Consider the following 27408-nt stretch of genomic DNA (forward strand, 5'->3'; position numbering starts at 1 on the left):
GATTTGGAATTCCCATATAATTTCATATCATGATTTTTGGAGAATGTGGAATCACATCTCATTATATGGAATCATGAGATGGAATCAACGTAAAATTGCATGTCCAAACACTGATTTCATCTCATGATATCATATCGTGATATGGTATCGCATGGCCAAATGCCTACTAAGACTTTGTTAAGATTCTAATCATGAGAAACGGCATAAATTAACTCTCAAGCTTGTCTTGAAAAATCAGTTACACGCTTAAACCATCATGATGACCTATTACATACTTTTACTATTTAAAAATGAATATTTTTTACCCCCTAAAACAGACGTGGCAAAAAATTAAAAAAAAAAGTGTGTTTGGTAGTAAATAAAGTAATAATAAATAAATTAAAATTCTCTTTCTACAACCACCCTACCTCCATCCCCACCCCACGACTCTTCTTCTTCTTCATAGGCAATCGTCTTATTCTTCTTCTTCTTTATTTTTTTTAATCATTTTTTCATACCCAATTTCCATCCACCCCACTATACCTCCACCAAAATCCCCCCCCCCCCTATCATATCTTATTTTAATGCTTATTCGATTTCACAATTTTTCATTATATTTGTTTTTTCTCTTTGGAACTGTTGGTGGTTGATAAAATTGATGATTAAGTTTTAAAAAATATATAATGACGGATTTGTTGGTGAGGGGTGACAAAGAAGTAGGAATTGAAGGTGGTGGAGACAAAAAAAATCGATATTGACAATGGTGGTAGTGATATTTGGTGGTGGATTTGCACCTTTTGATGGTGATTATGTAATTTTGGTGATGAGTTTGTTTATGGATGTCAAATTTTGTGGTGGATCTTTATAAATTTTGTGGGGATAATGATGATAATATGATTTCGATGGTGGATTTGATCGTAGGTGGTGAAATTTGTGGTGACTATTTTTTATTTTCATGGTGAAATATATTGATTTGGTAGTAATATGGTGGTAATGGTAATGATTTCATGGTGGTGTTCATTGAAGAAGAAACAATTGAATGACATGAAGAATTTAGTAAAAAATTGACATGGTATCAGATGTAGCAATGACATGGCATTGATGTGGCGCAAGTGTGGTACACCTCTCATCGTGAGAGTGGTGCTACACATCTGAGAGGGTAAACAAATTCACTATTTAGTAGGAGAGGTGTGTAATAGGTCACCATATTAGTTTAAGTGTGTAACTGACTTTTTGGGACAAGTTCGGAGGTAAATTTATGCATTTCCCTTTTTAATCATTCAGACCCATTAAATAGTTGCAAAATAAGAAAAACAAACACACTCAATAACTAAGATTTGAATGACTAAAATTCAGATCTTAAAAATAAACAACCTTAATGACTGAGATGCTAATGATTAAGATTAAAACCTTCATTAAGTACAAATAAATGACACATTAGTTACGAATAGATCCTGTTTTAAAACCAATCACTTCTGCTCCTATACTAACAACTTATACTAATATCTTATTCTTCAATTTTTTTACTCCCTCCGTTTAAAAAAGAATGACCTCCTTTCTTTTTTAGTTTATTTAAAAGTTTATTTAAAAAAGAATGACCTCTTTCCTTTTTTGGTAATATTTTAATTTCAGCTTTCCACATGACATGTTTAAAGCCACAAGATTGAAGGGCAATTTAGTACATTTGACATAACTTTAATTTAGGACCACAAGATTCAAAAGTCTTCTTTATTTTCTTAAACTCCGTGCCAAATCAAACCAAGTCAATCTTTTTGAAACGGAGAAAGTATTATTTATATTTTTTTTGCTTCGATTATCATATTATTTATTGTTTCTATTGTTCTCTTCTTATTTATTTTTAACTTTTTCATTATTTTACTCTCTTTTTTCATACTTGATTTTAATATGTTTTACGTGAGCGCCAATGTCAATCAGAAACAATTTATCTACCTTAAAAAAAACGTACACACCACTCTCTCCAACCCCCACCCCCCTCCTTATAGTATTAAACTAATATATTATTATTGATATTATTGTCATTTACATCCCTATGCTATAACTAAATTACGAATAACCCCCTTAATTTTAGCTAAATTAGTTTTAACACATAAAAATGAATTTCAACAAAATTTAATCAACTAACTCAAACAAACTCTTATTTTTATTCATGCTATTCACACCTTCTCACAAATGTAATAATCCTCGAGCTTTTCCTAAAAGCTCACGTCTTCTTTTCTATCTTAAGAATTCAAATTTACAATCCTTATTTACCACGTAAACAACCCCTCTCATAGATGTTTTGGATCTTAGATGTAAGTGCAAAATAGTATTTTATTTTTCTTCTAATTTTACACGTTGTAGTATTTGTTGATAAATAAAATGATGTTAGCTATCCACCTCCCAATTTAAAACTATATAAATTCGAATATTTTTTCAGTGAGAATATTTCACTTTTTTCTTATTGGCACTATTTTATTCAGATAGTGTTATTTCTACGCCAATAATATTCCAAATCCTATTATTATTCATTGATTTCAATTTATTTATTTTTGGAATTTTTGGTAAGTTCAAGAATATTTTTTGAGTTTTTGGTGTTTTTGATTCAAAGGGCAAGAATGAATGGAAAAATCTCAAAATCATTGTCTGTTGAGAATGTTAAGGAGCTTCTCAATTCTGTTGATGCATTTCTCTTCGATTGCGATGGTAAGAAAACCCCCAATTCGTATCATTCCTTTTCATATCATGTAAATTTGTGTCGAGCATCTATCGGAAATAGTTTGTCTAACTCTCGAAGTGGGGGTAAAGTTGAGTTGGTTTCTAAGATTGTTACTGGACTAATAGTTATTACCTCAAAAAGTTTGTTTCTTTGGTGAAAATTTGAAATTTAGAAGAACGATGGCTTTTTGAGAAATCAATTCCGGTTAAAGTCTGCATACACTCTACCCACCCCAGGCTCCACTTATATGATTAAGCTGAATATGTTGTTGTTGTTATAACAAGTAATTTTGTCTTGAGGGTTTATTGGAAACAATATTTCTAACTCCCAAAGTAGGGGCAAAGTTGAGTTGATTTCTCATATTGTCACTCGACTAATAGTTGTTATCTCATAAGTTAAATTCTTTGTTGAAGAAAATTGAAAATAAAAGGTAGTTTTTTTGAGAAAATAGCTAATTAGTTGAGTGACTATATGGGAAATCAACCCAGTGAAGTCTGCATATACTCCCACTTATGTGATTAACACCATCTATCTTGTTGTTTTTATATCAAGTAATTTTGTCGAGCTTTCTACAAAAAAAGCAATGCAAGAACGTATTCTTTTATCTAAGCTTCTAGCAAGTTCAGTGGATAAGATGGCTGCGCTCCAGCTTACTCAAGAATGGGACGGTCTATCAGAAACGACCTCTCTAACTCCCACGGTTGGGGTAAATTCGAGTTGATTTGTTAGATTATCACTCAACTAATACTTATTATCTCATAAAGTCAGTTTCTTTGTTGAAGAAAATTGAAATCAAGATGAAAGGTTTCCTTTCTGAGATAATAGACAATTAGTTTAGTGACATCAACCCACCTAAAGTCTGCATACAGTCTACCCACCCCTAACCGCACTTGTGCGATTACACGGGATATGTTGTTATTGTTATATAAAGTGATTTTGTCTTGAGGGTATATCGTAAACTATCTCTCTGCCTCTCAAGATAGGGGTAAGGTCTGCATACACTTGTAGGATTAGACTGGGTATATTGTTGTTGTTGTTGTTGTTGTTATATCATGTGATTTTTGTAAAAGATTTTTGTTTTCTTCATTTTTAGGAAATTTTCTTCTTACCCTTTTGTAGGTGTGATATGGAAGGGGGAGAAATTGATTGATGGAGTCCCCGAGACACTCGACTTGCTTCGCTCTCATGTATTTCTTGTCCTTTCTTTTTTATATTCCTTTTTTCCTTTTCTGGTTCTGTGTTTTGTGAATATTTGATAAAGGGATACAAGAGGAAGGTTAATGGGGACTTGGGGTTTGTTGGAAACACTATCTATTTGAACTTGTTTTGTTCCTAAACTCAATAGTTTTATCTTTTAAAAGCAAATTTGTTGTGCTATAATTAGATAAAATTGATATTTACCTGTTCCGTGGCGGATGCATATACAGAGTCTATATATCTTTTGAAGTTGTGATTTTCGGAACTTGAAGTTGTGTTTGGACATGCATTATACTTGGAAAAAATTTGATGTTTTGTGAGTGGAAGTCACAAAAACTGGTTTGGGAACTTGAAAATATTTTAAGATAAAATCTAATCAAATGTCATGGCCAAACAAATATTTGAAGATAAATCTTCAAAATTTGATCCAAAATCTATGGCCAAAAGCTAATCTAAATTTTGATTTTTACCTTTGTTCTGCTTTCTTGTGAGCATGGCTTTCCACGACTCTGGGTGTACATAAATGTGAATTGAGATGCAAATGCAGAACAACCAAAAGTTATGAGCTTTTGTGTAGGTGGTTCATGTACTAGATGTGTATCGAGATGCATATGCCCTTAGCAAAGTTGTTACTTTCACATTGATTTTGTATGCTCATATAAATGTGAATTGAGACGCAAATGCAGAACAGCCAAAAGTTATAAGCTTTCCTGTCGATGGTTCATGTACTAGGTGTGTGTGTATCAAGATGCATATGCCCTCAGCAAAGTTGTTACTTTCATGTGGATTTTGTATGTTAATATAGATGTGAATTGAGACGCAAATGCATAACAGCCAAAAGTTCTAAGCTTTCCTGTGGTTAATTCATGTAGTAGGTGTGTGTAATCTATCTTGAGATGCATATGCCCTCAACAAAGTTTTCACTTTCATGTAGATTTCGTATGCTTATATAACTGGCTGTGTATGATGTATATCGAGATTGAATGATGTTTATATGCAGGGTAAGAAACTGGTATTTGTAACAAATAACTCAACAAAATCAAGAAAGCAATACGCCAAGAAGTTCTACTCCCTTGGAATTCCTGTTAATGAGGTTTTACACTCTAGTTTTTATTAGTACTGCAATTACCAAAACTACATTTCATCAGTTCTTCTTAAAACTAAACTCTCATTGTTTCTGCAGGATGAGATATTCTCGTCCTCATTTGCAGCAGCAATGTATCTGAAAGTAAATGACTTTCCAAGAGAAAAGAAGGTCAGTTATCTTTCGTTTCCCCCCTTGATTTTGTTACTTGGGATGGGAAGGAAACAAACTGTTGGGAAAGTGTGCAATTTAAGAATGGGAAATCTGTCTTAGATGATGTATATTACTGGACTGAATAGGCGTAGATGACTACATAGTTGATCTCAATAGGAGACTTTGAAACTTGCTGATCTGAGTTCTGAGGAAGTAGTATTCTAGTTGTCCACGGATAATAGTTGGATAATTAGGATAGAAGTTTTCTGAACTACAAATTTGCTTGCTAAACAAATCACATGCAGACTGTTTAATTCAAAGATTGAAAGATTTAGTCCTGTTGATGACTGAAGGTTTCTATTTATGGCTCCAAGTGACAACAGTGGGTAACTATATTTGTTGCCTCACACAATTTAGAGACCAAATTCCAAACTAAACACTTCTTTTCTTTATTAACCCTAACCCCACTTGTGGGAGTCCACTGGGTATGTTGTTGTACAACTTTGGGAATAAAAACGGAAAGGCATTGTGATTATGAGCTAAAACTTTTTAGTGGATTGTAGACTTTTTAAGCTAAATGTCCTAATATACACTGGAAGAATCCAGTGCCTTTAGTTAACACCATTAAACTACACGTAGCATCATTAGTAAGTGGCAAAGTTGGATCCCAAGGAGCATGTAGTATTGTGTTGCCAATGTGCTAAGGGTTTTCCATTTTACTTAAATCACTTTCTACATATGTCAAAATATGAGATTTTCTGAGTTTATTGTTCATTGTTTGCATATGAAAACATGTCATATCTTTTATAATGAGGGATTGTAGTCTTGTCGTTTCTATTCTCAAAGTCCAAAACTTGATTAGTCTGCTTGTTTCTTTTTTAAATTTCAATAGATTTCCAATTTTCTCATTCACGTACTTCCATCGTAATTGGAGATGGTGGGCTGTGTGCAGCTGAATGCAAATTCTTTCCATTGCCCAAAATTTTATTTTGCAGCTTGATTTACGTCTTCATTTATTTCCCAAAAAGCGTTCCACATTGAGGGCATGTCGAAGCATAGTCTAGTGTGACTTGTTATCCTCTAACTTCTCACTCATTGTCCCAGCTCATCTAAAGGTTAGACCTGAACTTGATTTGGCAGGTTTATGTAATAGGCGAGGAAGGCATTCTGGAAGAACTGGAACAAGCTGGCTTTACAGCACTAGGTGGCCCGGTATGTGATCCTCTTTACTCTCATATTCTTAGTAAGTTGAATGCTGTGGGCCCCCCCCTTCCCCGGAGGTTTGGCTGCTGCATAGATTTTACATTTAGCAGCTGAATTCGGACATTCTTGCAGGCAGATGGAAAGAAGAATATTGAACTGAAATCAGATTGTCTCTTTGAGCATGATAAGAAGGTAAAGTACATCATTCTCTATAACTAATGCGGGCTTCTTCTCGATTATTGTATACTGAGCACAAATTATGCTATCTCTATTTTCAGGTTGGAGCTGTAATCGTTGGACTTGACCAATATATCAACTTTTATAAGCTACAGTATGTATCATCTCTTATAAGGCCTGCCTTTTTGATGAACCTGAATTGTAGCTTCACTTAGAGAACAGTCGTTTGTCATCGAGGGAGTTTTGGTAAACTAAATGTATGAAAGAATGATGCTAAACTTATCCTTGAAATGTCATTCTTGGTGGCTGCGTGTAGGTATGGAACTCTCTGCATCCGCGAGAATCCTGGTTGCCTTTTTATCGCGACCAATCGTGATGCAGTGGGACATTTAACTGATCTTCAAGAGTGGCCTGGTAAATATCACTTTTAGTGCCTTTTCATTGCACCAATAAAGATTGATTTTACATTTGAGTATTCTGCAAAAGCTTGCTACTTTACTAATGATCTTTTTGCTTGTGACCGTAGGTGCGGGATGTATGGTTGCTGCAATATGCGGGACAACCCAAAAAGAGCCTATTACAGTTGGGAAGCCATCGACTTTTCTGATGGATTTTCTATTGCAGAAGTAAGAAATTTATATGCAGCTTAGCATATAAACCTATTTTTGAGAAAGCTAGTTATGAACGATACGTTTGAAAAAGCACTTTATGGTAGTTCAGAGTTGCATAATTCTTTGCGAACTTAATATTGGTGCCATTTCTCATTCAACAGGTATAACATCACTACATCCAGGATGTGCATGGTGGGTGACAGATTGGACACCGATATTCTATTTGGACAGAATGCCGGGTGTAGAACTCTCCTTGTATTTTCAGGTATACGAATGCTTTCCATTTCCTTGTTTATTTTAGGAAAAGGTCCAAATTTGCTCTAGTACTATTCAAAATTCTTCAGTTTTTCCATCTGTTACACTTTTTGGTCAATTCATGCCCTTCTCATTAGCAAATCGTCTCGTTTTTTCCCTTGCCCTTAACGGAGCTCCAACATGAAATGAATGAACTCCACATCCATGTTGGAGCTTCCGTTAGAGGTCAGGGCCAAAAACAAGACTTTTTCCTAGCGACAAAGGTAATAATATTAGACCAGAATTCAAACGGAGGGCAAAGTTGAACAATTTCTGATAGTACAGAGCAGAATTGACCCTTTTCTCGACTTGTTTTAAATTAGTCGATTCAATTTCCAATAATAGCTACGTTAAACAAGAAATTGTCCTTGCTTCTATGATTTGCAGGTGTAACAAATGAATCAAATTATGAAGATTTATCCAAAGAAGTTAAACCAGAATACTATACCAATTCTATAGCTGACATGCTCAAGTATATCTAGATTGATATTTGAAGGTGGTATGTTATCTTTATCATTCTTTGCAAACAGCAAAAGCTGCCTGCCCATGGTACCGAATGGATCATTCTTTTAGTTCTTCCGTATTAGAATAACAAAGGAGGACGTTGCAGATGTCTGGGGTGGGCACGACTTCTTCTAACTAACTTGGTGTGTGTAAGAATTTTTATATGAGACCTCACTTGTGGGACTACACTGACATGTTGTGGTTGTTGTATAACTCTGTTTAAGTTAAGGAAAGCTTTTGAACCTTCTTTCTCATTACATACTAGAATATTTCTTTCGATAACGGGATTCAACTGTTTATATATAATCGAAAGGCATTTGCCTATTTATATTATAATTTTCCGATAGGGAGATTCAACTGAATCCCCTTCCTCCACCTATTTATAGAATTATAATTTTCTGATGGGTTCATTTGTATAAATGCAAAAGTTTTGGCTCAGACTTTAATATATATATGTTAAATTTTCATTAAACAAGTATAAATCAGTTAAAAAATTGAACTTCAATAATCAAATGTGCTACGATAAAATTTCAAACTTGAACCCATAACAAAAATATATTTTAAAATAGAAAGTCCAATTGAAATATGTCAAAACTTTATGAAATGATAATTTTAAGGGGTTTGTTTGGTTAACAAAGTATTAGACTTAATTCTGGATATCATATCGTATCCTATTAAATTTGATATTATATTAGAGCATATCTCAAATATAATAAATTAGTTGAACCATTATAATCTCAGAATTATAATTTCAAAATAATTTAGAGTGGAAATCAAACGACCCCTTAATTTATATTATGACTGGATGCTATGCTTATTTTAGTGCTCCCCATGTAGTCTTGAATTTGTATTCTTGTCATCTTTTCGTTTGATTGATTAGCTATTTTTAAAAAATTGGGAAAACCAAGTAAATACTTCATACAAGTAAAATCATTATAAACATATATCCATTTATATTCATAGCTCACTAGATAATTACACTATATATCTTCAACTAATTTCGCTTAACTGATACTAAATCAGTATCATATACTGTATTTGTATCACTTAGGTTGATAATTTCGCTTAATTGATACTAAATAAGTATTTATATATTATATTGGTATCATTAAGATTTCTTGTTCAATAATTACTCATTAGTCAATAATATTATAAGAATATATACATATTGTTATGATATCAATATGCATATATTATTATAGTATCATTGACTAATGAGTAGGGTGTAAACAAGAAATCTTAATAATACCATAAAAATATATATATACACTCTTGTAGTATCATTAACTAATGAATAATTTCTGAACAAGAAACTTCAATGATACCACAACAATATACATATACTCTTATAGTATAATTGACTAATGAGTAATTTCTGAACAAGAACCCGTATATATATATATATCAGTTAAACGAAATTATCAATCATAATGATACCAATATAGTATATGATACTGATATAGTATCAGTTAAACGAAAATTATCAGTCTTAATGAATGGGATATGTGCTGTAAATTTTTTGAGAGAATGGATATTTCTTGAATTACTTTGGATTGTGGTATGAACATGTAATTATTTTGAATTTTATGGGTCATTTATGTTTTTCCAAAAAAATCTCAATTGTGTAACGCGTAACCCCAAGTATTTGAGATTAAACATTTTAACTTGATCTCAATTGGTATTTAAACACTTCAATTTGTATTTAGTGTATTCTATGATATTCAATGTTGATGTGATACACAAATTTTAGAAATATCTACGTAATAATTTAATAAGTTAGAGTGTTCAACTACCACGATAAAAAAAAAGTTATATGTCTAGGTGTGCATATTCAAAATTGGGATTTTAACTCGGGTAGGTGAAGCAAGGTTTGAGCATTTCTGTATGGGCCACTCGCGGTTGGAGCCAAATATGGAAGGTAATTATATTTTCGTTTTAGAAAAAAAAATCAATTATGATAATGCTTTAATATTTTTTAAGGAAAAATTTAAAAACAAATTTTATAAGAAAATCATGACAAAACTCCAACAAATTTCACCCTAATCAGGACTCAAACCTGACATCTCTAATTATTCCCCTTTAATATACATATAGTTAGGGGTGTTCGTGGTTCGGTTTGGATCTGTTAAAACCAAAACCAAATCAATCTAGTCGGTTTTTTAAATATCTAAAACCAAACCAAACCAAACGAAAAAAATAACCATCGGTTTGGTTATTGACGGTTTGGTTAGGTTTGGCTTAGTTTTTCTGGTTTTTTCAGTTTGAAAGTAATAAATTTTTGAGGACATACGTATCTTGATAGACACAAACACCTAGTACATGAGCAATCCATTGAAAAGTTATTGTCGGTTCAATTAAGCAATTAAACAATACTAAAGTTATCATTACACGAACAAAGTGATTCAATTAAGAGAAGATGTAATCTTATGAAATGTATGGTAGGTAAAGACTAAAGTAATAAATTTTGATTGACTTGGACTTATGATTATAATAAATGGACTAAAATTGAAGTGTTGGACTTGGGAAAATGGTAAAGTTAACGACTTAGATTACTTAAAATTTAACAAAATATTTATATTTTATTCATGAATGGTATATAAATAATTATAAAAATTTTATATATAATTTATCGGTTTGGTTTAATTATTTTTGCAGTTATTTTTTAGTAAAACCAAAAACAAACCAAATAGTATTGATTTTTCAAAATTTAAACCAAACCTAACCAAATCAAATCAAACATCAATTTTTTTAATCATTTAATTCGAATCGCGGTTTGATTTTATTTTTTAACCATAACCATTACTTGCATCGCTTTTATACGTAAAATACTTGGGCCAAATTAATTCCAAAAAATTGGAGCACTTTTGTTATTTTGCCACCTATCATCTATAAATATATAATATTAACCCACCATCAACTTAGGATCGAAATTTTTTCAAATTCAATAAAATTCATTTTTGGCTAATGAAGAAGTTATTCAAAATTCTCCTATTGCTGTCTATAATTTGTCTTCTCCTAACCTCAGCAGTCTCTAAAGGTGGCAGTGGAAGCTCCGGCGGCGGAGGAAGGGGAGGCGGCGGCGGCGGAAGATCTAGTCGAGGCTCAAAAAACAGAGACCGCCGCGGTGGCGCTGGGTGGCGGCCGATACCTTACGGTGGTCATCCGGCAAGGAGCAGTGCATCTAATTCATTAGGTTTAGGGTACTGCTCTTCTATTGCCACCTCCTTTTTTACTTACTTTTCATTTTTTTTAATTTCTTAAAAATTTAACAGCTTTGTAATCCTCTTATTATTTGAAGGTTTTTTTTAATTATTCAGTCCATTTTTATTTGTCCGTTGTATTAAAAATAGTTGTCAAATAATACTTGTCTAATTTGAAAAATTAAGAAATAATTTACCACTTTGTGTCTATTTTATCCTTGGTATTAAGGATTATTCAATATCTAATACACTTTTTAAAACATTAAATTTAATATATTTAACGGACAATATAGTAGTATTATCATATTATTTATTGTTTCTTAAGTAGTGTGCTAAAGGAAATAGTGTACAAGCTGCGGCAACAATCTTTATTTACTTTAACGGCTTAAAATTAGTTAATTTTGTAGGAAAGATATCGCTTCATCAACATCGATTTTGCCATTTTGATTTTAAAAAAATTGATATGTTATTTATATTTTTTAAAGAAAAAAATTTGTTATTTTGACTCCGAACTCGAGTTATATACTTATATATGTGTTATGTGTTTTCTTATAAGTGATGGCGCAATTTAGATTCATTATTGACCGTAGAGTGTTACAATTTCTATTTTTCATTCTGTATTTGAATTGAGAATTAATTAAATTTGAATTTATGTTAAAAAAATTTATATTGAAAAGTTAAGTGTCTTCTGACAAAGCAGATTGTTAGAAGTATATTACTTTATATATTGACACCATACAAAAGTTATAACATGCAAAATTACAAAGTCTAACTTAGGATTAAATTTTATAAGTTAAGTTTTAAGATTTTTCATATATTAGATACATTATATCTCTAAAATTATGGCTTCAAAGTTCAAACCTATAATTTACTGCAATTTAGTAGATTTTAAATATAAAATTTATTTTTAATTTGAAGTACTGGATTCATATATTGTTGCAATGTTATATTCGTCTTGACATGCTTAAGATTATAAGTTACAAAAGTCTTATAGTTACACAAATATTATAACATGTGTAAGTTTATAACTCTCAAAAGCCTTTTTCTTTTTAAATTAAAATTTTATATTATATCCTGATAAGAAAAATTTACATAAATTTAAACTAAAGGAGTATAATATACTATTAGACATTTGATTACAAGGCTGCACGTTTTAGGAGAGGAATTAATTAATATGATGCTTCTTCTTTTTTCCAATAATGTTTACTTATATTCCTTGCGTTAAACACATTTTAGACTGAAATAGTTTTCAACTTAGTAATATTATTGCAAAGCTAATTAATCATGTACACGTTATAATATATTGATTTATATTGCATGTGGGGCAATAATAATGCATCCACTTACCCTAAAGTTGTCTATTCATTTCTTCAAAGTTTTAAAGATCCACAGCCTAAAAGAGAACTTTTAAAAAAATGGTACTTCAATTTTAATTAGTAACGTGTCCTATATGAAAAGGCAAATTAATTTAGATTCACGCTTTATATTAGGCCTGATTAAGTGAAAAACGTCTTTTATTAAATGTCTTTTCAATCACTAAACTCGAATTTAAGATATATAATAAATAGTGAAAAGATCGCATACATCCAATAATATGTGATCACTATGTAAAAATCAAATATGATACTCTTCAAGTATATTCTCCTTAGTTTTTTTTTATATATATATAAAATTTATACACGGTGAATTGATAAGTTTTTCCCTTAAGAATAAGAAAGAATTCGAATATATGATAATTATTATAATTTAAATCATCTAATATTCAAAGCCCACTGGATCAATTAATTTAGAATTGTAATGTGTATGGTTCAATTAAGTAGCTAGGAATTGTGCCCCCAACAATAACAATAACAATAACAATAATAGCAATTAAGTAGCTAGGAATTGTGCCCCCAACAATAACAATAACAATAATAGCATACTCAGTAAAATTTCAGAGATGTATAATTGAGTGTATGCATATTCTATCCCTACCTCATGAAGGTAGATATAGATTACATATATTTTCGAAAGACACTCGATTCAAGTAAAATAAAAAAGGAACTGATAAAGTGCTTCAACTCAAAAAAATCGAGATTTGTGATTAAGGACGGAGAGTGGTGTTAAAAGCAAACATTATAAATGTGTAGTGTTTCCTTTAGCCATTTAAATTCTATTTTTTTATATATAGTATAAAAATATAATATAGGTAGCAGCCAAGATTTTGCTGTTTGATTTGTCTCCTTCTTTTCATCTCAGCTTTAACTTTACATTATTGTTTTATTTTCTTAAGTGCAATGCATCATAGATAGGCATGTAATTATATGTATATATATGTTGATTAATTAGTTTTCCTTCAATGTGTCTTAATATATATATAATTTTAAGTCCAATAGAGAAACCTTGTTTCAAGAACCAATACTATATATCATGGTATTGGTTAAGTTTTTTCTTGTTCTTATACTAATGTCATCCGTATTTATTCCGTCAACAGCGGCGATTAAAGGCGGCATAGGAGGAGGAGGACGCGGAGGAGGAGGAAGTTCCCGGGGATTCACAAGGCGGAGAACCGGTGGCGATCCTAATAAGAAGCACCAATATTATTCAAGTGCTTCATCTTACTCTAACCTTGCTTCAAATAGTCTATTTATTCACTTCCTTGTTGCTCTTTTTTGGATGTAAGTACATAAGTTGGGGGCAAATTTATGATATCGAGTCAGTGGATTCAGAATATACGTGATTGATTGTATACAAGGATGGATCTAAAACGAGTTGTGAGTACAAAGCTAGAGATAAATCTATGATCTCAAGTCAATTAATTCATCATATGTGATTTATCATATGCAAAAACAAATCTATACAGTCACGAGTTTATTAGATTTAACTGAATCAATTACTTTTCTGTTCCGAGTTATTTGTATGCATGGGAAAATCCAAAAAAAAGTATATGTATAATTAATAATATCAACTTACTTTAACCTGATGATCAATCTAAATTATGGATTTTGTTGATTGTATTATTTATTCATGTAATATACTTTATATATGTAGTAATATTAACATTTATTATTTTCCAAGAGTGAAATGCTTTAGAAACGATAACTACCTGATCAAACGAGGTTACAAGAACCAAATTTAGGATTTGAATATTATGAGTTTGAGAATCAGATTAATTTTAACAGAGTCCATGTAATCTTTTGGGTTCGAATCTATTATTTGCACTTATTAGTGCATTTTTAATAACATATACGAAAGTTTGAGCCAAAGTTATTGTATCCAGATGAATCAATAAATTATACGCTAGATCCGGCTCTGACCACGATATCTTGAGCCCTGAATGCATATTGGTCTAGAGATAATTTAATTGCAAAAATATTAAGTTAGAACTTAAATTCTCACTTTAATTTATATTTGTATAGTCGTGGACATAAGTATATATTTTTGTACCGTACTATTCCCACAATATATGCCCGACATGATTTCAGTAATCAGTTTCTAAAGAACTTATGCTCTACTATACACATAAGCTCAATTGCTACAAAGCAAAAATTAACGACCATGTCAGTTTAAGGGCAAAAAATAAAGACCAGCTCATTTTAAGTACAATTCATGTAATTTCAATTACAAATTCATTTTTGTTAGAAAGCTTTTATACGGATGTATCTTAATACATTTTTGTATTTTTTTTTTTTACTTAAAATTCTATTTTCCAAAATTTATTTTATGATGAATATCTATAGTACTACTAAAATGGAAACGATTTTTTGTTAATGGAAATACGCAAACATTTTCCTATCTGAAAACATAAAAGGCCAATATACAGTAACTTTTATATGTGCACTCAAAAGAAAAGTCAAATTTAGTAAAAAAATTGCCTTTTAAAAAAAATTAAAATTTTAAAAAAATAAAAAATCTCATAGTATATGAGAGTTTTGTACTTTATATATAGCTGTTGAGATTTGCTATCGTATCTCACAAAAGTGATTATATGCATCATTAGAGTACTCATATAATTACAATGAAGAAAAATAGGCAAGTCTTGTTTCTAAAAATCAATGTTATAGTAATTATTGTTGCTCTTACACTAGTATTGGTTACGCTTGTACCTTCCGTGTTCGGAAGAGGAGGAGGAGGGCGAGGAGGAGGAGGGGGAGGAGGAGCAAGACGAGGAGGGGCAGGAGGTAGAGCAGGAGCAGGAGCAAGATGAGGAGGAGCAAGAGGTGGAGCAGGATCAGGATCAGGAGCAGGAGCAGAACGGGGAGGAGCAAGAGCAGGACGAGGAGGGCATCGTCATTCAAGTGCTCATTCTTTTAACTTTGGCTATGCTTCAAAGGGTTTCTTGATGATTATTATTCAACTTCTTGTAGCTTGGATTTTGGCCTAGTTAAGATCATGCATGCATGCATTCAAAGGCGGAATAAGATTTAACGAACTTTATGAATTTTAAATTCTAACATATCTCTATGATATGATATATTAGATGTTAGTAACTAGACTCTGATTCTATATATGTTTGATTAATATATTATTTATGTAATATTGTAAAAATACAAATGCATGATTTGGATTTATGAATCTATTAGTTTTTGTTGAACCTTATGTAACCTTCTAGATCCGCCCTATATGTAATGAACTTTAATTTTTAATGTTCAAGTGTAGTTCTTTATCATAACCCAATTTCACCATTCTAATTCTATAAACCCTAAAGTTATACAAATCAAAGAATACTCCGAAAGTATAAAGAAAACAACAATTAGCTAGCGATAGACAAATTCTATAGCTAATTAATAAATTTAGAAAAAATTCCAGAAATAGAAAAGATAATAGAAATAATAAGGCTTCATAGCTATAGTTTTGTTTTCTATGGAGATTACGGTTTGTATATATTTCACTTGTATGTTTGTATATTTCACTTGCAATATACAAACAAGGTAAGTATATACTGTCGTTTGTTTGTTTATATATTTCGTTTATTAATATACAAATCGAGTAAGTATATACAAATTCTGTATTTATACATTTAGAAAATTTTCGGAACTCCATTTGTATATTTCGCTTGCCAAAATTCAAACAAGGTAATTTATTATGATTTTTTTATAAATCGAATACAAATAGATAGGATAAACATAGATAAATTCTAAATATATATAATCAGGAACCAAATTATATAAATTTTGGATTTATACAATTAGAAAATCAAATAGCAAAATTTCGCGAAATTGTAGCTACAGATTAAAAATAATTGAAACTATAGCTATATTACATAATATCCTCTAAATATATGGCATTTCACATAATTTTCCTATAAATTTATCGCCTAAATGAAGACATATTATCAAAGGATTATAATTACCACTCATCACCAACATTTAGTGATAATTACGTCGCCCACTTTTTACAGTTTGTTTAAGCGTGTATATTTGTATAATATAATTTGTATAACTTTTGTATAATGTAATTTATATAATTGTTTAAAGTTCAGATGTTTGTGTTTGTATAAATTCCTTATTTCGAGTTTATACAAAAATAAATACAAATCAATTGATACTAACCAGTTTATATAAATACAGACGAACTTTTGTAAAATGTAATTTGTATAAAAGTTAAGATGTTTGTGTTTTTTAAATTCATTTTTTCGAGTTTATACAAAAATAAATACAAATCAATTGATACTAACCAGTTTATATAAATACAGACAAAGTTTTGTAAAATGTAATTTGTATAAAAGTTAAGATGTTTGTGTTTTTTAAATTCATTTTTTCGAGTTTATACAAAAATAAATACAAATCAATTGATACTAACCAGTTTATAAAAATACATACGAAAATAGCTCAATTATACAAATGTACCCGCGAATTATACAAACAAGGTCGCCTATAACAGCTTAAGCTATAGCTACAACCCATAAATATGCAAGCTACAACTAAGGAGCCTAATTAAGTTTATTATAATGACTATTTGCGAAATTTCCTCCGAAAAAAAACTTCTATTAATGAATGTTAATATGGGCCACGAACGATCCAAATGAATGTTAATATGTCTTCAACTGTTATAGGAACTTATAAGCCCAATAGTATCATCTCAAAGTTGGTGTTTAGGTTAAAGGCCCATACATCTAAGATATACATATCATATAAACTTGGGCAAGTTATACATTTGGCTAGTTGGCAAAAATAAGGGCAAATTACAGAAATCGCATACTTTTAAGGCAAAATTATAATTTATCTCTTAAAAGTTTATAATTACAGAAATCCTTCAAACGGATACAATAATATAAGCGCTGATACATTAATCTGATACGCGAGATACATTAATCGTTAAGTAAGATACATTACATTTTATACATAATACACTAATCTGATGTACATTTTATACATGATACACTAATCTGATGCGCGAAATACACTAATCGAATGTGCGAAAATGAGGGATTTTGGAGATTTGTAAAACTTATAGGGGATAATGGTAATAAGTAAACTAAAATGTGGGATTTCTGTAATTTTTCCCAAAAATAATTACATTCGCTAGTCAAATATATAAAAAGTTGCGAAAACTTCTTTAAAAATTGGTCCACCTCTAAGAGCATATTATATGATGTACCGATTTACAATGCTATAAATTTCTATAGTATCATCTTAATTTAATGCGAAAAAGGGTTAACATTGTCTTTTTACTATTTATTAAGGTATACTTTCTTCCTTCGTTTAAAATGATTATTTTATGACCTAGTTGTGTCAAATGTTTGATCGAGTGAATAATCCATTTCTTTCAAAACAAGAATAGGACTATAATTTGAAAGTCGGCCCCGACAAAGACCTAGATGGTGCATGTACTTTGGTGAATCTCCAAAATCCTTTCATTGACCTACGTTTGAAGGGATATCTATTAACTCAATTTATTTTAAGTATAACCCACCCTTTTTGACAACCTAAGTGCAAATGACAACAACCAAACACAAATAATAAATAGTGTACAATGTTCCTAATTAAATATTGTTGAGAGTTGAGACGATGTACATGTATCAAATAATCATATACCTACTTCTCTTCTCATCCATCAACATTTTAACAAATTGAATTTATTTTAAAATATTTACGTTGTTAAAACACGATTGCAAGAAAAATACAACAAATCAAATAAAAAAAATTCAAATGAAGCAATAAATTATAATATCATGCACAGAATAAAGTGCGACAATCTCGACTATCTATAAACCTTTTATTATATTCATCAACCTCTACACATATATATTTTAATCTAGGATCATGTCTCCAGTAAATTAAATTTGCGTCAAGTCTTATTTAATCATCCTCACTCACCTCTTCCTCAATTCTTTTTCTATCTATAGCTATCTCTATCTTTCGATTTTAACCTCTGCTACAACCAACCTCTAACACCTCTTAACTGGTACATCTCCACACCTCTTCTTCACAGGTCCGAACCACCTCAACCCCATTTCCCTCGTTTTATAAAAAAAGAATGATAGTTTTTAAAAAAATTATAAATAATTTAATTTTTAATGGATAATAATAATTAAGTGGTGCTGGAAAATTCTGGCAAAATATAATTGTACAAAACGGACCACATCTAGTTTTGATGAAGACATTTATAAAGTGATATTGACAAGGTAATTATAAAAGCCTAACACATCCACGCAGTCTTTAAGAATATGTACAAACACAGTTGAGGAAATTCATGGATAATAACAAATCAAAACCAGACATATTCAATTATTGCAATATCGACAGTTTTGTGACATTTACCAGAAATTTCAACCCAATTAATTTCTCTTTCATTTGCCTACTAAAAGGTGTATGGAGTTTTGGTACTATATGTTGTGAGCTTTGATCATTTCGAACTTAATAATGGATGTGTTTGATATGGAGAGAAATTTTTTTGGATGAGTTTTTTAATCTAGAGTTTGGCAATATTGATGAAAGTCTGGTTATAATTAGTACTTGTGGCATTTTCATTAGTAATGCTTTTTTCTCAGCGTAGTGTCACGAAATATATATGAATTTAGGATGTTAAGTGTTTTTCAATTGAAGCCCATTGATTTTTTAGAAATTAGTCGATATATTGGCTCCTAAAGTTGGTTAAGTTGAGCCTCACATTCCTGGTGACAGTATTTGTTGCATTTTCATTAATGATGTAATTCAATGTCATGAAATAGAAATTCAAGATTTTAAGTGGTTTTCATGTGTGTTAATCAACTAATTTTTCAAAAATTAGTCAACCGATTCCATTGGTATTACCCAAGCCTGACCAAGTCGAGCCGCACAAGCTTGATAATAAGTACTCATTGCATTTTCATTAATGACGACGTCTCACTTTTTCAGCGTTAAATACTCATTGCATTTTCATGAATTCAAGCTTTTAAGTGTTTTTCATGTGTGTTAACTAGTCCATCGACTCCTTTGGCTTCCAAACTTGGCTAGGCTGGGCCTCATAGTCTTGGTTACCGTTACTTGTTGCATTTATATTAATAGTGTCTCTTTTTTGAGAATATTGATGTCACAAAATAGAAATTCAAGATTATAAATGTTGTTATAAGTGTTAGTCCACTGATTTTTTAAAAATTAGTTGGCTGACTCCGTTGTCCCCAAACTTGGTCAAGGCTTCATAAGCTTGATGATTAGTATTCATTCCATTTTCATTAATGTCGTCTCACTTTTTGGTGTTCCAATATCATGAAACAAAAATTCAATATTTTAAGCATATTTCATATTCCCTCCATTTCAAATTAATTGAATTGTTGAGATGTTTCACATCCTTTAAGAAAAGAAGATTAAGATATAAATTAGACATAACTTTCCATTTTTATCCTTATTGATTATTATCAAATTTATGATTAAAATAACTAAACATTAATTAATAACTAATTCCAATACTAACTAATGAAGGGTAAATTTGGAAGAAAATTCTAAAAGCAGTCTTGAAAATTGAACAATTAAATTAATTGAAAAATGAAAAATATCTCAATAAATTAATTAATATGAAATTGAGGGAGTATTGGCTAGGGGTCTGCATTCGATTTTTTGGTTTGGTTTTACACTATTAGGTTTGGATTTTCGGGTTTTGGTTTTGTAAAAGTGTAACCCAATCCGATTCAAAATAAATTTGGTTTGGTTTGGTTTTCCTCTATTCGGTTTGGCTTTCTTCGGTTTGGTTATTCGGTTATGTCAATAATTAATAACATATATAACCAAAGTAATAATATTTAATCCCTTAAATATACTTTCTAATATAAATCATAAGTAAAACTTAAAACACAATACTTATAAGTGTACCTATTATAGATGTAATTCAAACATAAAAGGGAGAAGACACAAGTACCCCCTAGACTATGACCGAAATCACAGAGACACACCTTAACTAAATTAAGGTCCTATTACCCCCTTGAACTCATTTTTTTTGTAATTTTGTACACCTTTTGACTTATGTGGCACACCACGCGACTCCACGCAGTATATATATATATATATATATATATATATATAATTCGGTTTTTTTCGGTTTTTCGGTTTTTATCTTTTAAAATCCAAAACCAAACTAAAAAACCAAACAAAGTAATTTATTAATCCAAAACCAATTCGAAAAACCAAAAAACCAATCAAAATAAAAATTCGGTTTGATTTTGTTTGGTTATTCGGTTTAATCCGAATAGTGCACACCCCTAGTATTGGCTAGTCTACTTATTTTTCAAAAACTAATCGTCGACTCTATGGCTCCTAAATTTTGATGGACCAAGCCTCACATACATGGTGTCCAATATTTATTGCATTTTTTTTTAATTAATGACCTCTTTTTTCAACATTTTAGTGTCATAAAGATTTTAAATATTTTTCTTGTGTGTTAGTTTCACTTTTTTTGCATTTCGATTTCACAAAATAAAAATTTTAAATTTTAAATAATTTTCATGTGTGTTAATCCATTGATTTACTGGTAATTAGTTGATTAATTCCCCAAACTTGGCCAGGCTGAGCCTCACAAATATGGTGACCGGTTTATTAATAACATTTCTTTCTTCGATATTTCATTATCATGAAATAAAATAATTTTTTACATGTGTTAATCTACAAATTTTTGTAGAAAAGGGCATATATGTCATTTTACAAACTATATGTTGAAGGCCAAGGCCAAATTGATGTCAATGGGCATGGCAGACAGCAAAGAGACTGGCTTGGATTTTGGAGTTTGGACCCATTTTTACAAAAGAATATTAATGCAAATATCGAATCACACGCTCACACACATACACACACAAAATTGCACATAACCCAATATTTTCTTTTGTTTTTTTCTCTTAATAAAAATTAAATTATTAAGCTCATTGTACGAGACTTGTTTAATATGACTTGAAGACAATTACATGAAAAATGAAATTTATCTCATACTCATCAACAACGAAAAAGAAAATTAAACAATTCTCCTCTTCAACCAAAAAAAAATAAAATCATTTATCGGTAATTTTTCATTTAAAAACTCAAATTATAATATGTTTCATTGAGGTGAAGTTAGCCTTCAAAATACAGATTCAACAAACTCACTAATTTTAGTTAAAATATTAAACTTGCATTAAAAAGTATATTTAATATAAATAAATTATTAATTTAAAATCTACTATGCTTTCAATCTTGACTTCGCCTATGTGGACATATACTTTGGCTCACATTTTAGAATTTCTTTTGTGCTTATTCACAAATGCTCATTATTATAAGTTAATCATACAATAATTACACATAGCCCAACTTTTTTTTTTCTTTCTAATTTCCTAATAAAAATTACTCTAAATAAAGTCCCTTCATTAAAAAAGGAAAAAAGAAAAGGTAGTTTTTGCTTTAGCATTTGTTGACCCCTCTTCTTCCTCATTTGCCTGATAGTCCAAAACATCTCTCATTTTCTCTCTCTCTCTCACTCACTCTATGCTGCTGCTAACTGTACTAATCTGGAGGAGTATACAAAGAGCTATTGTTTCTCTTCTGTACTCTTTTTTTTTAGTCACAGGTAAAGCTAAATCTTCAATTTGGTTTACAAGGGTAATTCAGGTACTTATTTTTCTCTTGTAATCTAAATGGGGTTGCTTCAAGATTCAGTTTTGGCATCTGGGTTGTTGTTTTCATTAAGGATCTGATATGGGTCTTGCTTAAAAATGTAATCTTGATCAAGATCTGATTTTTAATTAATTAACCCTTAATCATGTTCACTGTATTTGTGTCTGGTTAAGTTGTGGGTTGTTGTCTAAGTCTTGATTTACTTTTTATGTGTGGGTTTCTTGTTAAATATATATTTTTTTTCCTGTTTTTTTTTTTCTGCTTCTTTGATGGATATGAAATCCATGTATGGTGTTGTATAAGCTTTAAAGTAATGTAATCTGTGTTTTAAATGGTAAGTTATGGTTGTTCACTTTATTGATATCTGTTTTTAGCTATCAGTTTTTTCAGTCTTAAGTAGAGTATATAAGGTTCTACATGCAAATTTACTTGAGGCTAATAGAGAATTAGATCTTGTACATAGTCCCAGGGTTTAAGTTTTTGATTTGGTTTGCAGCAGGGATAATTAAATACTAAGGGGTTATTTGATTTGTATTAGTTATGCACCACATAGACTGAATCCTACGGAACAATGGATTAAATAATACCATGACTAATACATGACATCCTACCAAATGAACCCTAAGCAGCACTTTAGTTGATTCCCAGCTGTGGGGGTATGATCCAGTAATTATCTGATCAGAGCTTAAGAAAGGTGATCGCCTCGTCGCCAATGGCGGAGGTGAGGCGACCCTTCATCGCCTTTATGCTTTGTGGCGAGGCGATCTTCAAATGGCCACGCCATGGCGACAAAGGTGAGAGGCGAAAAAGGCAAGAAAGACGTTACCTTTTGTATTTTCTTAAAAAAGACAACCAATTTAGGGTTTTAAAAGTTAAAAAGTAATTTTAAGGTTTTCTTTCCAAATTTGCACAGTTGTACTCTTAGACAGCAACTCCAACCCGTCAACTTGACTGGACTTTTCCGGTGACTCCAAAGTCCAACCAATACGTAGTTCTTCATTTCTACTTCTTCTTTAGACTTCAGAGTTACTTCTACCTCTGTTTTGTCCTCACTGTTTTGACTTTTGTTCTGTTTTTTTCTCATTCAAGATCTTGACTTTTAGTATCTACTATCCATTTTCAGTTTTTGAATTGAAATATTTGCTAATATGTTATTGCTATTGAGATTCTAATTATTTATTTATGCAATTAAATATTTTAATTTTTTGGTATTATTGGCACCACACTTCAATAAGGCAAGCGCCTTGCTCACCTCGCCTTGTGGCAAGGCAGACCCTTGTTGCCTTTCGCTGTCCAAAACACTGTAACTCAAGTGAAATGGTTAAATGGAGTAGTGAGGATTCGATTAGTCGCCCCTGACTTGTTTGGGACTTGTTTGGGACTGAGACGTAGTTGTTGTTATTATTGTTGGTCAAGTAATATCTTATTTCCTCCTCTTTGATATACACACCTGTTTTTCTGTTGACAACTTGACAGTAACACATTGAATTATCTCCAAGAAGAGATTATCTGAGTGAATGCTTAGACCTTGTAATTGTCCTTTTAATGGGTAATTTTTTGTCTTGTTGGCAGATTGGCGAGGTACATCTGTAATCTTGTAGCAAGATGATGGCAATTGGAATGGTTGACGGAAACACGTGCTCTCCTTTGTAACTTATTCATCTGTATCATTGTGTCACTGATGGCTTCGAATTTTGGTGCTAGAGCTCCCCTTGAACCGAAACAAAAACCTGTTGGAGCTCGACAGACAGCAGAGACAAATGACTCTAGCTCTTTTCTTACGCAGGTGTCAAAAATGAATGAACTCAGCCTTGCTCTTTCTGGTAAATTGCCAGAATCTGGCAAAATTACAACACATGATGTGGACGGGGTCTGGAATGATAAGAAGTATCAAAGGGGGTCTAATGATCTGTCAATTGATAAATCTAAAAATGCGCCCACTGATATTCAGAATGTGTCAACACCTGGGAATCATGAAGTTAATGGAACCAGAAGCTCACTTGAGTCTTCTACCGATCAAGAAAAGAAAACATCTAACCAAACTAGTGGCAAGAACAGTTCAGTTTCTGCAAAAGTTAGTGATGGTACTAGTAGTCTAGCCAAAAATAGTGGAAGTGGCAAGATAAGTGATCATGCTGATCTTGTTGAGAGTGGAAAGAGCAGCATGTGTAGAGGAAGCACCAGCACTGATGTGAGTGATGAAAGCACCTTTAGCAGTTTTAGCAGCAGTGTAAATAAACCCCACAAAACAAATGACGTGAGATGGGAAGCTATCCAAGCTGTCCGATCTAAAGATGGTAGCTTAGGTTTGAGCCATTTCAGACTGCTGAAAAGGTTGGGTTGTGGAGATATTGGAAGTGTTTACCTGGCTGAACTGAGTGGAACCAAGTGTTACTTTGCTATGAAAGTCATGGATAAAGCATCTTTAGCCAGCCGCAAGAAGCTTCTTCGTGCTCAGACAGAGAGAGAAATTTTATCATCACTTGATCATCCTTTTCTTCCCTCTCTCTACAGCCACTTTGAGACTGATAAGTTTTCATGTTTGGTCATGGAATTCTGTCCTGGAGGGGATCTGCATACTCTTAGGCAGAGACAGCCAGGGAAACATTTTTCTGAACAAGCAGTGAAGTATAACTTCTTTTCTGTCTTTTGAATATGATTTTTCCTATTGATACTTTCTGAGTTCCACGTTATTTTACTGTTTTCTACAAGATCATTGTTTTTGTAATTTCAATAGAAGATCCACAATTGAGAAGGCTGTTGCAACAAAACAGTCTAGCTGTTCATCTTACTTGGAAGTGCATATTTATGTTGTCAAATGCACTTGAACCTTATGCTGCTGGATGAGTGATGTCGCACTAGGCCTTTAAATTTTGTTGGAAGCCTATTACCATAGTTCTAGGAGCATCCTTCACTTTGAGAATGTCTAGGTTCTGAATTTGCATTTGTCGAGTAATAAGGTCCATTGTCTGTGATGTCAGTTATTTTTCGCGTTTAGACTGTTCATATTCTTTTTGTTCCTCCACCAAGTTACCAAAATTCCTCTCCTTTTCCCTTTATGGAGTTTGGTGGATTCTTGCCCCTTTTCTTGGACATCTTCTGTGTCACAGAAGTTTTTTCTTTGTGAAATCAATTTCATTATAACTTTCATCTATATTGCTGCATAGTATTAGCTGACTTGGTTGAGCAGCAATTCATGGTTTTAGCTCTCTGGGATAACAGTATTTGGATCTAATAAACAGTTGCTTAATGCCGAATTAAGTAAGTGGGACTTGCATTTTGTTTTTGAATGTATTAGGAGCGTATTACTATGTCCCCATATTCCGGTTTGCATATTCCAAGGTTTCATTTTAGAGATTTGAAATGAATATTTACTGTTCCCTTCAGCATACAATTGTCCCGTGGTCCAACTAGAATTATAGTTATGCAACAAAATATGGTCTACTGTATTTCCTTTTCATATTGTTTTAGTATATGCGATACTTGGGCCAGAGGGTCCTTCGGAAATAGCCTCTCTACCTTAACAAGGTAGGGGTAAGGCTGTGTACACAATCCCCTCCGCAGGCCCCACTTATGGACTACTCTGGGTATGTTGTTGTTGAAGCATTTTATTGACGTGATCTATTTAATGATGATTAACTTCCTCTCTTTTCAGATTTTATGTTGCTGAGGTCCTTCTAGCTCTAGAGTATCTCCATATGCTTGGGATTATCTACCGCGACCTCAAGCCTGAGAATGTCCTTGTTAGAGAAGATGGACATATAATGCTTTCAGACTTTGACCTGTCACTTTGTTGTTCTTTTAGCCCAACGCTGGTCAAGACATCTTCCCTGGAGTTGGAGCCTCTCAGGAAGAACTCTGGATACTGTGTTCAGCCGGCGTGCATTGAGCCTTCCTGCATTCAACCATCATGTGTCGTTCCTACAACATGCTTCTCTCGCCGCATCTTTTCCAGCAAGTCCAAGAAGGATCGGAAACCCAAAAATGACGTAGGTAATCAAGTTAGGCCATTACCAGAGCTCATGGCAGAACCTACTAGTGCTCGCTCTATGTCATTTGTGGGAACTCATGAATACTTGGCACCAGAGATTATCAAAGGTGAAGGCCATGGAAGTGCAGTAGATTGGTGGACTTTTGGGATCTTTCTCTACGAACTCTTGTTTGGTAAAACTCCATTCAAAGGATCTGGTAACCGAGCTACATTATTCAATGTCGTCGGGCAACCTCTTAGATTTCCAGAATCACCAGTTGTTAGTTTTGCAGCAAGGGATCTGATTAGAGGTTTACTCATAAAAGAACCACAGAACAGATTGGCATACAAAAGAGGGGCAACTGAGATAAAACAACACCCTTTCTTTGAAGGGGTTAATTGGGCACTAATACGCTGTGCTAGCCCTCCCGAGGTGCCTAAACCGGTTGAATTTGAGAGACTACCAGTCCCAGCACCATCTACCAATCAAAAGACTGTTCCAGCAGCAGTAGCTCCCAGCCAAAAGGGTTCTGATAACTACCTCGAATTTGATTTCTTCTAGTAATTATCAGCCTGACTGGTAATTTTTATGAATTGGTGGACAGCAAATCCTGAATTCAGGGATAATGGTATATGCACAGGGTCCTGTTGTCACTGTCCATAACAGTGTTAGACCTTATTATTTGTGAATTTGTACGTGCTTCAAGCTAGAGCTGCCTTCCATTATTAGTCTCCATATATACAAGGGTGTCTGAACGGTAAAAGGCGAGTGTCTTGAAGTACAAAGTGTTAGAAGTATGCAATTGGATAACTCAAAATCAGTGTGTGGCTTTAGGTGAGATGGCATTGCCATGAACAGGAAACTGTTTTTGGCCAAATGACCAAGTTAAGCGAGATGATTGCTCAATGTATATTGCTTTTCGATGCTGCCTAGATTGTATTCCATCCCAAAGGTATAGTACAGTGTGAGAAAGTTTAGATTCAATCTTATCTTTAAGTTATGCGACAACCATACTTTTGGATGTCGGTGTATTTCCAAGACATCTAGACCACAGTGAATTTTGCTACATTTTACTTTCTCCTATGTAATATTTGCTTTTTTGCTCTTTCAGAAGTAAAGGAGGGAGTTCTTTTTTTTTCCTTTTTGCTTTTCCTTTGTCATTGTCATTCCTTATGTATCAGGTAATAACATCAGTATCTTCAGCCCACTTATTAGTCCTTGCTCATGGAATGGTAAAACAGCGATTTGCTTCTTTATTAGTGAGGGTCTATTGGGAATATCCTCTC

The 27408-nt window shown here is 32.2% G+C and overlaps 2 protein-coding genes across 3 annotated transcripts; both read left to right on the forward strand.

The window, feature by feature from the left end:
- The first annotated feature begins 2442 nt into the window (after positions 1 to 2442).
- LOC125856641 (phosphoglycolate phosphatase 2) lies at positions 2443 to 8235 on the forward strand. The gene is made up of 11 exons (XM_049536230.1): positions 2443 to 2682; positions 3815 to 3882; positions 4893 to 4985; positions 5076 to 5147; positions 6270 to 6341; positions 6465 to 6524; positions 6611 to 6663; positions 6826 to 6923; positions 7036 to 7135; positions 7282 to 7385; positions 7802 to 8235. Exons 1-11 carry the CDS (start codon positions 2595 to 2597, stop codon positions 7894 to 7896), a joined length of 903 nt encoding a protein of 300 aa, XP_049392187.1. The 5' UTR covers positions 2443 to 2594; the 3' UTR covers positions 7897 to 8235.
- A 13698-nt stretch (positions 8236 to 21933) lies between these two features.
- LOC125854351 (serine/threonine-protein kinase D6PKL2) lies at positions 21934 to 27256 on the forward strand. Of its 2 annotated transcripts, none has more exons than XM_049533867.1 (3): positions 21934 to 22145; positions 23724 to 24779; positions 25807 to 27256. In XM_049533867.1, exons 2-3 carry the CDS (start codon positions 23833 to 23835, stop codon positions 26681 to 26683), a joined length of 1824 nt encoding a protein of 607 aa, XP_049389824.1. In that variant the 5' UTR covers positions 21934 to 22145; positions 23724 to 23832; the 3' UTR covers positions 26684 to 27256. The 2 variants fall into 2 exon arrangements, with proteins under 2 accessions (XP_049389824.1, XP_049389825.1); XM_049533868.1 differs by having other exon boundaries at positions 21993 to 22104.
- The last annotated feature ends 152 nt before the right edge of the window (positions 27257 to 27408 follow it).

This window comes from Solanum stenotomum, chromosome 2 (assembly GCF_019186545.1).
Source record: "Solanum stenotomum isolate F172 chromosome 2, ASM1918654v1, whole genome shotgun sequence".
Classification (NCBI taxonomy): domain Eukaryota; kingdom Viridiplantae; phylum Streptophyta; class Magnoliopsida; order Solanales; family Solanaceae; genus Solanum; species Solanum stenotomum.

Excerpts from the sequence above, each read along its gene's own strand:
- LOC125854351 (XM_049533867.1), top strand. The coding sequence starts at position 23,833 with ATGGCTTCGAATTTTGGTGCTAGAGCTCCCCTTGAACCGAAACAAAAA. Across the intron at positions 24,780-25,806 it reads TTTTCTGAACAAGCAGTGAA|ATTTTATGTTGCTGAGGTCC; the intron begins GTATAACTTCTT and ends CTCTCTTTTCAG.
- LOC125856641 (XM_049536230.1), top strand. The coding sequence starts at position 2,595 with ATGAATGGAAAAATCTCAAAATCATTGTCTGTTGAGAATGTTAAGGAG. Across the intron at positions 5,148-6,269 it reads ACTTTCCAAGAGAAAAGAAG|GTTTATGTAATAGGCGAGGA; the intron begins GTCAGTTATCTT and ends TTGATTTGGCAG. Across the intron at positions 6,525-6,610 it reads TCTTTGAGCATGATAAGAAG|GTTGGAGCTGTAATCGTTGG; the intron begins GTAAAGTACATC and ends CTCTATTTTCAG.